The following is a 14301-nucleotide window of genomic DNA, read 5'->3' on the forward strand; positions in this document are numbered from 1 at the left end:
TGATGTTCCCTCCCTGTGTCCATGTGTTCTCATTGTTCAGCTTCCACGACTGAGACCATGTGGTGTTTGGTTTTCTGTTCCTGTGTTAGTTTGCTGAAAATTTTAGATTTTCTGGACCATTTTGTCTCTCCTAGTTATAATGAATCATATCTTCCACTTTGTTCCAATGAAATCATGGCTGAGGCTCCATCATAGAACTGAGTTCATTTTGTCTTGCATTAAAGGTAGTTGACTTCACATGCATCTCTCCCATTTAAACTTTCTGAGGACAGAGACTACATCTCATTTATCTTCACTCCAGGGTGCATAAGAGTTTCCATTGTATGAGTTAAACATTGGTAGGTATTCCCTTTACACATATTGTAATTCAAAAATGAAGAATTATAAGGTGCCAAGTGAAGTTAAGACCATGAGGTATCATCAGAGTTACTGTAAAATCCAATTTAAGTGTTCAACTTACTCTGATTCAGCACTTTCTGTGTTTATGGTACCGGGAGACGGATGAGGAATTTAAACAAGACTAAAATAGTTTTTCTGTAAATCAATAAGCTTTATATAGAGAAACAAATCCCCATCCGTGACCTCTGGACAGCGACAGTAGAAAGAAGTATGGCTGACTCAGCATAACCCCAACAGGCCCAACTGACCTTTCACAAGAACCTGGTTTTTAGGGATGTAAAGTTATTTCTTTTTTTTTTTTTTTCAAACAAAATTCACATTTTATTTAGATTGAAATAAACTATACAAAATTGATTTTCTTCACCAAAAATAACAGCAATATTTTTCATATTTTTCTAGATAAACCACAACACTTATTTTTGTAGGTTTTCCAGGTTTTGCTTATAAATCAAGATGAGGCAGTAGATAAGAGTCATGGAAAAAGACAGAAAAAAAAACAGACAAATCAGTTGTCAGTATCCATGGCCTCTGATTCTGTCTCAATCATGAAACAGAAGTGTTCAACATATACCTGCTAAAAAACTTAGGAAGATGAAGGCTCCAGAAAGGAATGTAAACAGCAACAATGAGATGTGGAACAACAGCAGGCCTTTCCATTCAAACTCTGTCATTTGTTCCTTTAAGTTCGAGAAACACAAAATCTACACTGAAATCCTTGTTTGGCGAGCTCGTAAGCTTTTCTCCAGTAATTTCTTGTAACTGTCCAGTATAGATTTTTAGCACACTTAAAACTCTTATTAGTCAAAGATCAATTGAAGTTATTTCTAACAGTTATCTCAATCTCCTCATCTCAATAGACCAAGTTCACTTGTAACCCCATCTCCCATACACTGTATACTTTAACTGGGTTATTGCCTAGGTATACCCAGTTGATTGATGCTCACTTCTCCCCATTTCCCCACTCCAGGTCCCACAGCAATTACTGCCCCACTCCAGGCTCAAGGAAGAAAGCAGTTCAGACTGAAGTAAACCAGCTGGAGCCTAGTGTCAAAAATAAAAATCCAAAATATGTGTTCTTGATAAAATTAAGTTTTAGTCATCTATAGCCTTTAAGTGCTCTGCTGAGCAGCTGGAGGTCAAACAGTTGCTCAGCTAGCAGAAGATCTATAAATGTGTGATGTTACTTTGCTGAGTGGTTAAAATTAGTATTTGTCTTAGGGCTATGCTGAATAATTATAGTTAATTGAATTATAGAAATAGCTACATATAATATATATTTTTAATAGAAATAATGTGTATGAACATTTTGTTTGGCTTTAAAGCTCCTTGCAATATGCTTTTAGTAAATGTGAGGGTTGAAATTCTTTCATACCACTAGAGACTGTGGTATGAAAATGCTTCACTTTTTTTCTTTGTTCCCAGATTTAGTTCTATGATTTTAACGCATTTGAATTTAACCCATGAGGAATCTCTGAATATTTTCATTACATTACCAAACAATTGTTACAAAGTTTAAAACCATACGTAGTAAATAATAGTACAGATAACATGCATATATTGCTAATGTTTGTTGGTTAGTTAGTGTGTGCCAGGTCTTATTCGAAATACTTTTTGTGAATCAACTAATCTAATCCTCACAACATCTCTAGGAGCAAGTACTATTCTTATTTGCACTTTGTAGATGAGAAAATAGGATCCAGAGAGGTTAAGCAATTTGCTCAAGGCCAAACAGCTAGTGAGCTGCAGAGTCAAGGTACTAATCTAGACACTTTGGGCTGTAAAGTCTGCATCTTAACCACCAGGCTCTATTGCTTACCACGTGCCAGCTATTGGTTAAATGCTTAATCCTCATAAATCCTATGGATTGATGCTACCATTGTGATCCTCATTTAATAAGGAGGGAGTTGGCCCAACTAAGATGACTCTGCTAGCAAGTAGTTGAACCAGGCTTTTAAACTCAGTCCTGAGATCTTAGATACCACCCACTACTGCCTCCTAGAAGAGGTGGTAGGCTTATTTCTTCAATGTCAGATAGCATTAGAGATTAAATCGATTTTAAAGAAATGAGAAATGATTTACTCAAAGAGTACAGTGATTATTTGGTCATAATCATTTAAAATATTTAAATAATGTTAAGCTAATTATTAGATCTTTTCCAAAATATTAAATACTATTAAGTTACTACTTAATGTCATCATTCTGAAGAACAGAGCTCAAAGGATTATTCTTAAAAATTAGTATGGGCCAGATACAGTGGCTCCCACCTGTAATCCCAGCACTTTGGGAGGCCAAAGCAGGATTACTTATGGCCAGGAGTTTAAGAGCAGCCCGGGCAACAAAGCAAGGCTCTGTCTCTACCAATAATAATAATAATAATAACCACATGCACTAGTGCGTGCCTGTAGTCCCAGCTATTTGGGAGGCTGAGATGGGAGGATCACTTGAGCCCAGGAACTTGAGGCTTCAATGAGTCATGATCCTGTCACTGCACTCTAGCCTGGGCAACAGAGTGAGACCCTACCTCAAAACAAAACAAAACAAAAAAAAACAAACAAAAATTAGTGTGGCAATTCATCTGTTTATGCAACTCCACAGAGTAACTATAATAATCTCAAGAGGTACGTGTACATTTCAAAAAAAAAAATACATTTTAACTTATTTTGGCTATTGCAAGCATAAAATGTCATGTAACATTGGGTACAACACACAATAATATAATCAAACTTTAAACATATCACAACAACATTATTAAAAAATTGTTATATTAGTATAGATTATTTTAATTATTTTTATTACTGTTTTGCTAAATGATTTACCATTTGTATCTGAAAAATTAGTATTAATATGCTAGCCAACTTATCATCATCCAGTAAGATTCAGCATTTATAGAAAAATATAGATGACTGTTATTATTTTTGTTTATAAGGACGTTTCTACATAAATCTATCCTTTCCTTCTTATCTGAGTTCATATTTAGAGTACTGGTTTCCTTTACCCTTTGTAACCACTATTACAGCATTTTAAATCTCTTGGTAAGCACTGAATGTCAGAGGTTAAAGAGTTCATCATACGAGTATTGTGGCATAAACTTTAGCCCGGTGGTTTGCCACTAGTATCTGTGAGTCATTTATATTTGTATTACCTTTAGGGCCTTTGAACAGTTTGATTTCCACAACAGTCTCCAAAATAGGTCGTCTTCTACGCACATACAGCCGAACGATAGACCCCGCTTCCTTGAGGGCTTCCACCGCTTTACTGTGGGAAACCTCCGACACATCAACCTCATTCACCCGCAAGATACAATCATTGACCCTGCAAAGAAGGAAAAGAGTCAAGATTCAGAAGTGGCTAGCAGGATTTCTTAAAGAATATTATTATGTTGATCTGACCTTAAGAAGTGGGAAGATGAAGAATCTAAGAAATTTTAAAATATTTACATTTGGAAGGATGTTTCAAATGAAGGAAATCTAGAAAATGTTAAACTCCTCAAGTCTCTTAGCCTTCTTCCCAGCCACTTTTGACTATACTACTGGTCAGGTCCCATCCTAAACTCCAGTCCACTTTGACTGGGACTGCTTCACATATGGCATAGTTAGAAGGGCAAGTATTTTAAGACCTCTGTAAGTTATCATTATTTTAATTGGTTTGACTGAAAGTCACAATTTGAGTGGTTTTCAGAACTTATTACTATGATCTATATAGATATAACAAATATAACTATATAGACATAACAAATATAACTACAGACTAATTTTCTCAAATTTTTAATTTACTGGTTATAAAAGTAATAAGTAATCATTTTCAAACACCTGAAAAATATAAAAATGTAGAGAGAAGAAAAAATATACTTGACTCAATCATCTAAAATAAACCTATTAGGTCGGGTGTGGTGGTTCACACCTGTAATCCCAGCACTTTGGGAGGCCAAGGTGGCTGGATCACCTGAGGTCAGGGGTTCAAGACCAGCCCAGTCTGATGAATATGGTGAAACCCGTCTCTACTAAAAATACAAAAATTAGCTGGACATGGTGGCGTGTGCCTGTAGTTCCAGCTACTTGGGAGGCTGAGAAAGGAGAATTGCTTGAATCCCCAGGGTGCAGCTTGCAGTGAGCGAGATCATGCCATTATACTCCAGCCTGGGAGACAAAGCGAGACTCCATCTCAAAAAAAGAAAATAATAATAATAATAAATTAAATTAAATTAGCCTGTTAGCTTTCTGGCAAATTATCTTCCAGTGTTTCTTCACCCTCCTCTCCACCTCAATTCATCTTATAATATTATAAATACTGAAGTTCAGATTTACAAAGTTCAAGGAGAACCTCAGACAATCCTGTTCCTAGGTGCTTACTTTGAAAACTAAGAACCGCAACAAATTCTACATCAAACTTCCCTCTTTTTTTTTTCATTTTCACATGGAAAGGAATAATTTGACATTTCCATAAACCATTCCAGGTAATTTAAAGTTATGTGGCCATCGACTCCAGATATATTTTATTTTCATGATAATAATTAGTGATAACATTAATAACAGTTAAGAGCACAGGGCTTGAGACTACAAAAATTTCTTTCCCTCATTCTGCATATCCTTTCTAGTGTCCCCAATCTCAGATCACCACATTGCTCAGAGTCAAAAATGAGAGGCTTCCCTTGCTTGATGCTTCTTTTCCCCCACCACCACTAAGTCAATTCTACCTGCAAGTATAGCCTCAATCCATCTAGTTTCTTCATCTTCATTGCTACCACCCTGGTTGAAGTCAACATCATCTCTCACATGAATCACCTCCACAAACGCCTGCCTAGCCTTCTTGGATTCTCTCTTGTTACCTTTCAATCCATTCACTACACAGTGGCCACAGTACAGTGAACATGGCTGGTTTGCTTACTCAACTGCCATTCCCCGATTCCTTCTTCCAAGCCATGTCCAGTTTTGTTCAGGGGATCTTTCCTTAGCAATTATTTGTTTTATGAGTGAAAGAATAAGACTAAGTTCAATGATTGGGTCCTCCATTTTCTAAGTTTGTAACCATAGTTGATTTCCTTAGCCTCTCTAAGCCTGATCATATTCTCATCTGTAAATTGGATATAATAGTAATATCTATCAGGAAGGCTTTTGGGGAAGATTAAGTGAGATAAAGCACATATAAGCACTTAGGACATACCCCGTTATGTAATGAACACCTAATAAATGTTTGTTATTGATAGCAGTGCAATATTTGTTTATTTATAATATTCTCAACCATTGGATCCTTCCTATAAGTTTGTGGAATAAAACCTATTATCTACATTATAGAAATGAGAAGACTTCCAAGTGATTAAGTCCTCTGTTTAAAGCTGTCAGCAATTTGAGCAGAGACTGGATTTGATTTCAGGTCTTCCTATTTCAAAATTTGAGTTTTTTCCTCTTAGGACCATATACATCTAATGTGATGAATAGTTTCATGTATGTCGTGTATATCAATGCAAAATGATGACTACCATGGTAATATTAGATGAAAAATGTGGGAAGAATTTTGTATCTGTTTTTGTTCATAACTTTTTTATACCTATTTAGTTATGGGAACCCTTGCCTCAGTAAGAACACAGAGCAGTCTCAAAATCTTGAGATGGAATACTTCACTTCCTAAGATTCAGCAATGTCATTTCACCATAATAGATGCTATGGCTTTAATAGATTTACACATACATTTCCTCTCTGATTGACAAAAAAGAAAAAAAAAGGGAAACTACCAATTAAAATAGTTTTGAGAATGTAGGCATCCTGGGTGCCAGCTGCCCTGCAGCAGCTGGTCCTTTGAGAGTGGGTAATTTTGCCATCTCATGATAATGCAAAACATAATGTTTACCATCACCCTATGCTCAGAATACTAATTATATCTTAAAACACTGCTTTTCATAGAAGGGAGTGGCTGACATTAAAAAAATTTCTGGAGTCTGTATCTATTCAAGCTCTATTTTTTTTCCTTTTATATACAGTGGGATCCTTAATTGTCAATTACTGGTGTGACAAAATCATAGCCTAAATCAGATGTTCATTCCTGAATGTGTGGATCAAGTAGGCAGCTTTAGGACTAGCAGTCAGGTGGCCTGGATTTGAGTCCCAGTTCTTTATCATCTGTGGGACCATAGTGAGGCCACTTTATCTTTCTGGACTTCAGCATCCCATAAAAAGAGAGAGAGCATGTCCAGAGTCAGTGAGAGCAGTAACTGTACTGTATAGTACTATGCAGGAGAGTACCCATAGCTGATGTGTGGAGATGTGTACATTGTAACATATCAAGTTCTTGCTATCGAGTGGATCAAAGATGTGCTCAAGTATTTGTTTAAATGTGAACAGAATAGAAATTTAAATTTTTAAAGGAAATACTATGTGCAATATCAACCAGTCATTTCACTTATTTGTTCTTACTTAAACACTTTATAAAGTATGGATCCCCATTTTATAGACAGTGGAATTTTACTGACAAGGTCAAAGTGCTGGTGAAAACAGGGACATAATTTCAACCTGTTTTTACTTTTTCTAGAGCTTCTACTGATACAAAGATACTCAGATACTCAGAGTTGATTGTTTATTTTTTTTTAATGGTGGTGTTTGTAGGGGAGGTGCGGTAGTTTACATTCAAATTCTCAAAATAGAGAGGAAAGTATGTCAGACCAAACTAGGGCACACAACTTCCCTTCCTCCCAGAAACTTGAAATAGATTTTGGCTAGAGGGTCATAGCTATTTAAAATTAATTTGCTCTCTTTATCAGTAAATAAACTTTGTGAGTAAAGCCTCCACCTGTATTCATTTTGAAGCACACAAGTACATAATTAGCTTTCAAAGTCAAGGATACTTTGTCACAGTAACAAATGCAGGCTTTATCATGCTTCTGAGGGACATTGGTTTATGAAGTCATGAGTTCAAGACCAGCCTGGGCAACAAAAGCGATACCCCATCTCCAAAAATCAAAATGTTGTTTACATATACAGACTTACTCCCCAATCTCACTCTACCAATCTAATTAAGTTGACAGTTTCACTCTTAGTACTTGATGTTACACACATAAGTCTACAGTATTCATCTGCAGCAATTTCACCTTGTAAACCAGAATTGTCTGCAATATCAACAGATTAATTTTAATATTCTTTCTAGAATTTCCTTTAGAAATTTTGGTGCATTCCTTGCCAAAAATATTTTAGAAACAAAAAGGATAGTCTATCATTAGCCCGTATTCACAGAGTCACATCTACATTTTCACCAAATCAAGTATTTTCTAACATGGCATAGCATCACTGAAAAGTAAAATAATACTTACTGAATTATTTGTTCCACTTTGACAATATAATTTAAAGTAACAAGTAATATCTACTCTGTCAAAGTACTTAAATATTTTCTGCCATTGAAATAAGATTTGTGATTTTACACATTTTTAAGTATGTTAACTCATTTAAAATGATCACCAAGTCATAGTAAGTGTTAAAAATTTTAAAAATTTCCATATATTATACATAAAACACACTGGAAGGAAAGATAGAGAAGTTTTAATTTGAGTCCTTTGTGGGTATGGAGATTATGAGTGCTTTAAAAAGCACATTTCTACTTTTATGTTTTTTTTTCAGTTGGACATATATCACAGCAGAGAACCTAACAACCTGGGCTTGGGAGGCTTGGTCACAGCCAGATAGATTTGGGATTTCACCACAGCTCTGAAACTTGGGAGCTCTGTGACTACAGACAAGTCACTTGATATCTCAAAGCCTCAGTTTCTTCATCTGAAAATAGGGATAACGAGATTGTTATTGATTGATTGTTATTGTTATTGAGAGAATGCATGTGAAATACATAGCGTAGTGCCTGAAAAACAGTAAGCATACAAAATGTTAGCTATCATTATGAAAAAGAGACAAGAAACATTTGCATAAGAGAATATATAAAGGGACTACAGTGAAGAAAAAATACTAAAGGGGGAGAAAGAAAGAGCTATGGTCAAGATGCTGAAAGTGTTTTTAAAATTTTGTATAAGAAAGGGAGGAAGAGAAGAGATGAATGGGATTTTCAGGAAGAAAAATATAAAAATAGAGCTTTTACAGCAAGGTACCGGTACAAAAACAGACACATAGACCACTGGAACAGAATAGGGAGCCTAGAAACAATGCTGCACATCTACAGCCATCTGATTTTCAACAACATTGACAAGAACAAGCAATGGGCAAAGGACTCTTTATTCAATAAATGGTGCTGAAATAACTAGTCATATGCAGAAGATTGCAATTGGATCCCTTCCTTGAACCATCTGTAAAAATAATCTGAAGATGGATTAAAGACTTAAATGTAAAACCTAAAAATATAAAAGCCCTGGAAGATAACCTAGGAAATATTATTTTGGACAGAGGACCTGGCAAAGATTTCATGATGAAGATGCCAAAAGCAATTACAACAAAACCAAAAATTGACTAATGGGACCTAATTAAAGTAAAGAGTTTCTGCACAGCAAAAGAAACTACCAACAGAATAAACAGACTACCTGCTGAATGGGAGAAAATATTTGCAAGCTATTCATTCAACAAAGTTCTCATATCCAGAATCTATAAGGAACTTAAATTTACAAGCAAAAAACAAACAACACCATTAAAAAGCGCATAAAGAACATGAACAGACACTTTTCAAAAGAAGACACAGACATGGCCAGCAAGCATAAGAAAAAATGCTCAACATTACTAATCATTAGAGAAATGCAAATCAAAACCACAATGGGGTAACATCTCACACCAACCTGAATGACTATTATTAAAAAGGCAAAAAAAAAAAAAAAAAAGAAAAAAAACAGATGCTGGCAATGTTGTGAAGAAAAGGGAATGCTTATACAGTGTTGGTGGGAATGTAAATTAGTTCAGTCCTTGTGGAAAGGAGTTTGAGGATTTCTCAAGAACTTAAAACAAAATTACCATTCAACCTAGCAATCCCATTATTGAGTATTATATCCAAAGGAATATAAATTATTCTACCATTAAGATATATGCACACATATGTTCAACACAGCACTATTCACAATAGCAAAGACATAGACTCAATCTAAATGCCCATCAACAGCAGACTGGATTTTTAAAAATGTGGTGCATATACACAATGGAATACTATACAGCCATAAAAATAATGAGGTCATGTCCTTTACAGCAACACAGATGGATTTGCAGGCCATTATCCTAAGCAAACTAACACAAGAACAGAAAGCCAAATACTTCACGTTCTCACTTATATAAGTAGGAGCTAAACTTGGAGTACATATGGACACAAAGAGGGGAGCAACAGATACTGGATCCTACTTGAGAGTTGAAGTTGGCATGAAGGTGAACATTGAAAACCTAACTATCAGGTGCTATGCTTATTACAGGTTTCAGAATAAGCTGTACACCAAACCCCTATGACATGCAATTCACCTATATAACAACCACGCACATGTATCCCTGAAACTAAAATAAAAGTTTAAAAAAAGAAAAAAATAATAAATGCATATTCACCTAAGCATTAGGGCTTTAAATAAGTCTTGTTTGATGAAGTACAATGTAATTTTCTTTTCATATTTCCCTTCCCTTGCCCACAGTAAAACTTATCGTTGTTTTGATATACAAACTTTAGCTTTTATGGAAGCCTTGGTTAAAGATTCTGATCAGCACACTTAACTCAACCACAACTAACTGCACTCAGACCTCCTTAAGTTTTTATTCAAAAGTAGGTGTTTGGGGCCGGGCGCCATGGCTTACTCCTATAATCCCAGCACTTTGGGAGACTGAGGCAGGTGGATCACCTGAGGTCAGGAGTTCGCGGCCAGCCTGGCCAACATAATGAAATCCTGTCTCTGCTAAAAATACAAAAAATTAGCCAGGCATGGTGGCAGGTGCCTGTAATCCCAGCTACTAAGGAGACTGAGACGGGAGAATCACTTGAACCTGGGTGGCAGAGGTTGCAGTGAGCTGAGATTGCACCACTGTACTCCAGCCTGGGCAAAAAGAGCAAAACTCCATGTCAAAAAAAAAAAAAAAAAAAAAGTAAAAAGTAAAAAAAGGTAGATGTTAGGTCACAGGGTCTGAAACAACTTTGCATTAGCTATTAGTTATTGAAGAATGTCCCCTAATTACCTTGCACTTTACTGTTTCTATCAGTAGTATTCTTTCTTCAAGTAAACGAATTAATTCCAAACCAAAGGGCCACACCACGAAGAAACCTGATCAATGTTTAATGTGTTGCATGAAGTGTAAAAATGCATGATCAGATTTTTAAAAACCACTGGCTAGGGAATTAGGCTGCATGCACTTAAAGATAACAATCAATCACTTAAAAAATTTTTACCCCCCGTAATCCCAGGGCTCTGAGAGGCCAAGGTGGGAGTATCATGAGGTCAGGTTTTCGAGACCAACCAGGCCAACATGGTGAAACCCCATCTCCACTAAAAACATAAAAAATTAGCCAGGCATGGTGGCAGTCACCTGTAATCCCAGCTACTCGGGAGACTGAGGCAGGAAATTGCTTGAACATGGGAGGTGGAGGTTGCTGTGAGCCAAGACCACGCCACCGCACAACACTCCATACTGGGCAACAGAGTGAGACACCATCTCCACACAAAACAAAACAAAACAAAACAAAACAAAAATCTCAGAATCTATTTAGAAGGAGTAACTCCACACATTTTATGTCAATTATAATGAAAACAGAAGTAATGAAAAGGGTCTTGTTTTTCTTCTATTCCTGAAGTCATTAAAAGTAGGTTATGAACAAATAAAGAGAAGCTAAAACCTTATTAAGAACAGACAAGTAGTTTATGCTCACAGAGAGAAGGAGAAAATAATACACTCCCCACCACACTCACACACATACACAGACTCACTCAAATGACTTCAAATCATGATGGCCTGCCATCATATATATACTTCATTATGCCTGCCCGTTACCTTACTCTTCCTTTTATGAATCATACGGAAGTGTTACTGGGGATCTTTAAAGTCCATCACCAGTTAAGGTTCTTCCTTGTTGAAACTTCTCACCCTAATGATCTATATATTTCATTGACCTCATTAGGTGCTATTAGTTTATTAAAACTAAAAAGGAAAAGAACAAAAATCAGCATAATTTAGCATTTTTCCAAGAAAGGAAGAGGAATGTTTTAGAGGCGTCTGATATGTGCCAATGTAGTAATATCTACTAGACTTTTTTTTCCCAACAAACATCCACATGGTTGTAGGAGGAGTGACAAGCATTTACAGCTTAACCTGGTTCACTTGTCAAGTCTGGCCAGTCCCTGCTTTTGGGAATGTGGAAATGAAACCATGAGATTCAGAGATTCTATGTGAACAGAATAAATAGAAACTTGAGAGCTTAATATTAGAGGTCATATTCTTCCATGTTGACTGTAAAATTTCAAAAGACTATCTGCAAAAAGATGGGGAATAAAGTAGATCTATAGGAAGAAGTAAGGGCTTCGGACAGAAGATGGAATTCCTCTAATGCCTGACAGTGTCTCAGTCCATGGCTATTCTTCCCAGTGCTTAACTGTCCAGTTTGAGAAGATACTTCAAATGTCCTTCTAATTCTCTCTTTTGATTAAGTAAGCTGGTGGGTCTTTTATTTGCCAACCAATATTTCTGATTAATATAGGCAGACTTTGTGGCCAGCACTTTACATGTGTTGTCTCCCTTAGCTCATTCCTATTTCACTTTTACAACTTAATTCAAGCTTATCTCATCTTCTAGGATGCCATCTTTGGCCCAGTTAGTTGCTTCAGTGTTCCTCTACTAGGTGTTAGTAAAAAAAAGTAATAGAGTTGCCAGACCTAGCAAATAAAAATACAGGACAATCAGTTGAATTTCAATTTCAGATAAACATTAGTAATTATTATTTAGATAAACAAATACATTTTAGTATAAGTATGTTCCATTGAAATTCAAAGTTAACTAGGAATTCAAATTTATAAAAACACAGTATTTATAAAAGCACTCATTATACTGAGTTTATTTGTTTTATTTGAATAGCATAATGCCTGGCACATAGTGGGAAAAGTATGTATTATATACTATGTTATATCGTCTTTAATGTAAATAGAAACACTGAAAAGTAGATATTGTTGCCTTCATTTCACAGTAGAAACTAAAGCTGAAAGAGGTTTGTAATGACAGGGAAATGATGTCTAGGAAATCTCAAAGTTCATGCCCTATACCATCTACACTTCTCTGGTTTGTTAAAATGATTTTGTGACTTATTTAGGGATGGATCCCAGTTGCCCACCATCAGTTGGGTACAGGACCATACTGTAAACCAGTAGAGTAAAGCCAAGTAACAAAATCTAGATCAACGTTTCTCACGCTTTGGGCAGGGCTTGTTACACCATAGATTACCACTGAGCTTCCCCCTCGGAGGTGCTGATTCGGTAGGTCTAGAGCAGGAGAGAAGATTCACATTTCTGACACGTTCCTAGGTGATCCTGGTAATACTGGACTGAGACCATACTTCAAAAACCACTGCTCTAGGTTTTGAAGGGTCATTCTACTTGGCTCATGTATGATTTATTCCAAAATAAACAGAAATACTCAATCTTATGTAGACCCAACTGAGTATGTGATAAAAGTTCTGAGCTCTGACTCCAAACCCAACCCCACAATTTGCAGCTTTTCATTATTTGGAACAAAGTCTCTAAGGGAACCTGGACCAGAAGACCACAGCTGCCATAACGTGTAAGGCTGTGGACATGCAAACCATTTTCCAGCACTCATTTTCTATCTGAAACTCTTTTACTGACTCCCTTCCTTCAGCTAAGACCAACTGATAGCTACTTCATTCCACATTTTAAAAATAGGGCTTCTGCTCTCATCTCTAATTCTGAATGAGAGTAACTCGGGTTTATGATCCATAGAAGCCATCTCCTACAGTGAATGTACTGTTTTTCCTCTCTCTATTTGCCACTTCATTTCCCTTATATAAAATGCTTGCAGGATTCTCTGCAGCTGTCATCTGGGAAGCATCACAGCTTTCCACAATGGGGACAGAAATTGCTATTTCTGCATCAGTGATTGGTCTTTTGGCACTTTCCTGGAAAAGCATAGAGGCCAGTTAACAAATTTCAAGCTAGGCTACTTAATGCGTACAACATGAAAAAGAGACATTGAATAGAAATTCCAAAGTGAGAGGGTCATGGGACTGTTCAGTTCAATACTGTGTCCACTGACAGGACTGCCTGTCAACTTTCAAGAGACCAGGTGCTGGTAGCTACCACCTGGATTACTGCAGTAGCTTCCTAGCTAGTTTTCCTGATGCCAGGCTAATTAACCCCTCTACATTTCATGCAAACACACAAAACCAGGTTCAACTTCCTAAAGCAACACTTTTATCATTTCATTTCCCCTCTAAATTCATAGAGAGATTTGTAACACATATAAAATTAAAACTGTGTTTAGTCTTTATATTACCAATGTCTGGTACACAGTTGTCATATAACAAAAAATCAGCTTCATTGTATGACTTCTAAACCAACCTCCTTTTTACACCTCTCACTGCCTGCTCCAGTCAGGCCACTATATTTTATTTTATGTTGCTTTCTGTCTCTCAAATGTTCAACCAAAGCTAGCCTCATTCAAAGGCAAGTTCACACTCCATAGCCTCATGAAATGTTTCCAAATCATTCAAGGCTTTATTGTACATAATGTCCTAATTGCGAATACATGGCAGATTCTCATCAAAAAGCTGTAGATTTATTTGTTACCCCCATAGAATCGGATTTGACACCTGATTTTCCGCTACTCAAATCTGCTCCAATCCCAGAAATACATGTAGATCAACATATGTGGAATTCATAATTGTACATTTTCTCATTCAAATTCAATTTGGCATTATATTGATGTACATTTCAGTGAAAAGTTGAGAACAACAAGGAGC

The 14301-nt window shown here is 36.3% G+C and overlaps 1 protein-coding gene across 9 annotated transcripts in view; it reads right to left on the reverse strand.

Moving 5' to 3' along the window:
• DLG2 (discs large MAGUK scaffold protein 2) overlaps positions 1-14301 on the reverse strand; it is a 1315102-nt gene that overhangs the window by 618259 nt on the left and 682542 nt on the right. For all 9 annotated transcript variants that reach the window (XM_033207409.1, XM_033207408.1, XM_033207419.1 and 6 more), the window contains one exon: positions 3542-3711. In XM_033207409.1, the coding sequence (XP_033063300.1) occupies positions 3542-3711 (170 nt within the window). The remainder of the gene's footprint in view (positions 1-3541; positions 3712-14301) is intronic.

Source organism: Trachypithecus francoisi, unplaced genomic scaffold (genome assembly GCF_009764315.1).
Source record: "Trachypithecus francoisi isolate TF-2019V2 unplaced genomic scaffold, Tfra_2.0 Lachesis_group8, whole genome shotgun sequence".
Taxonomy (NCBI): domain Eukaryota; kingdom Metazoa; phylum Chordata; class Mammalia; order Primates; family Cercopithecidae; genus Trachypithecus; species Trachypithecus francoisi.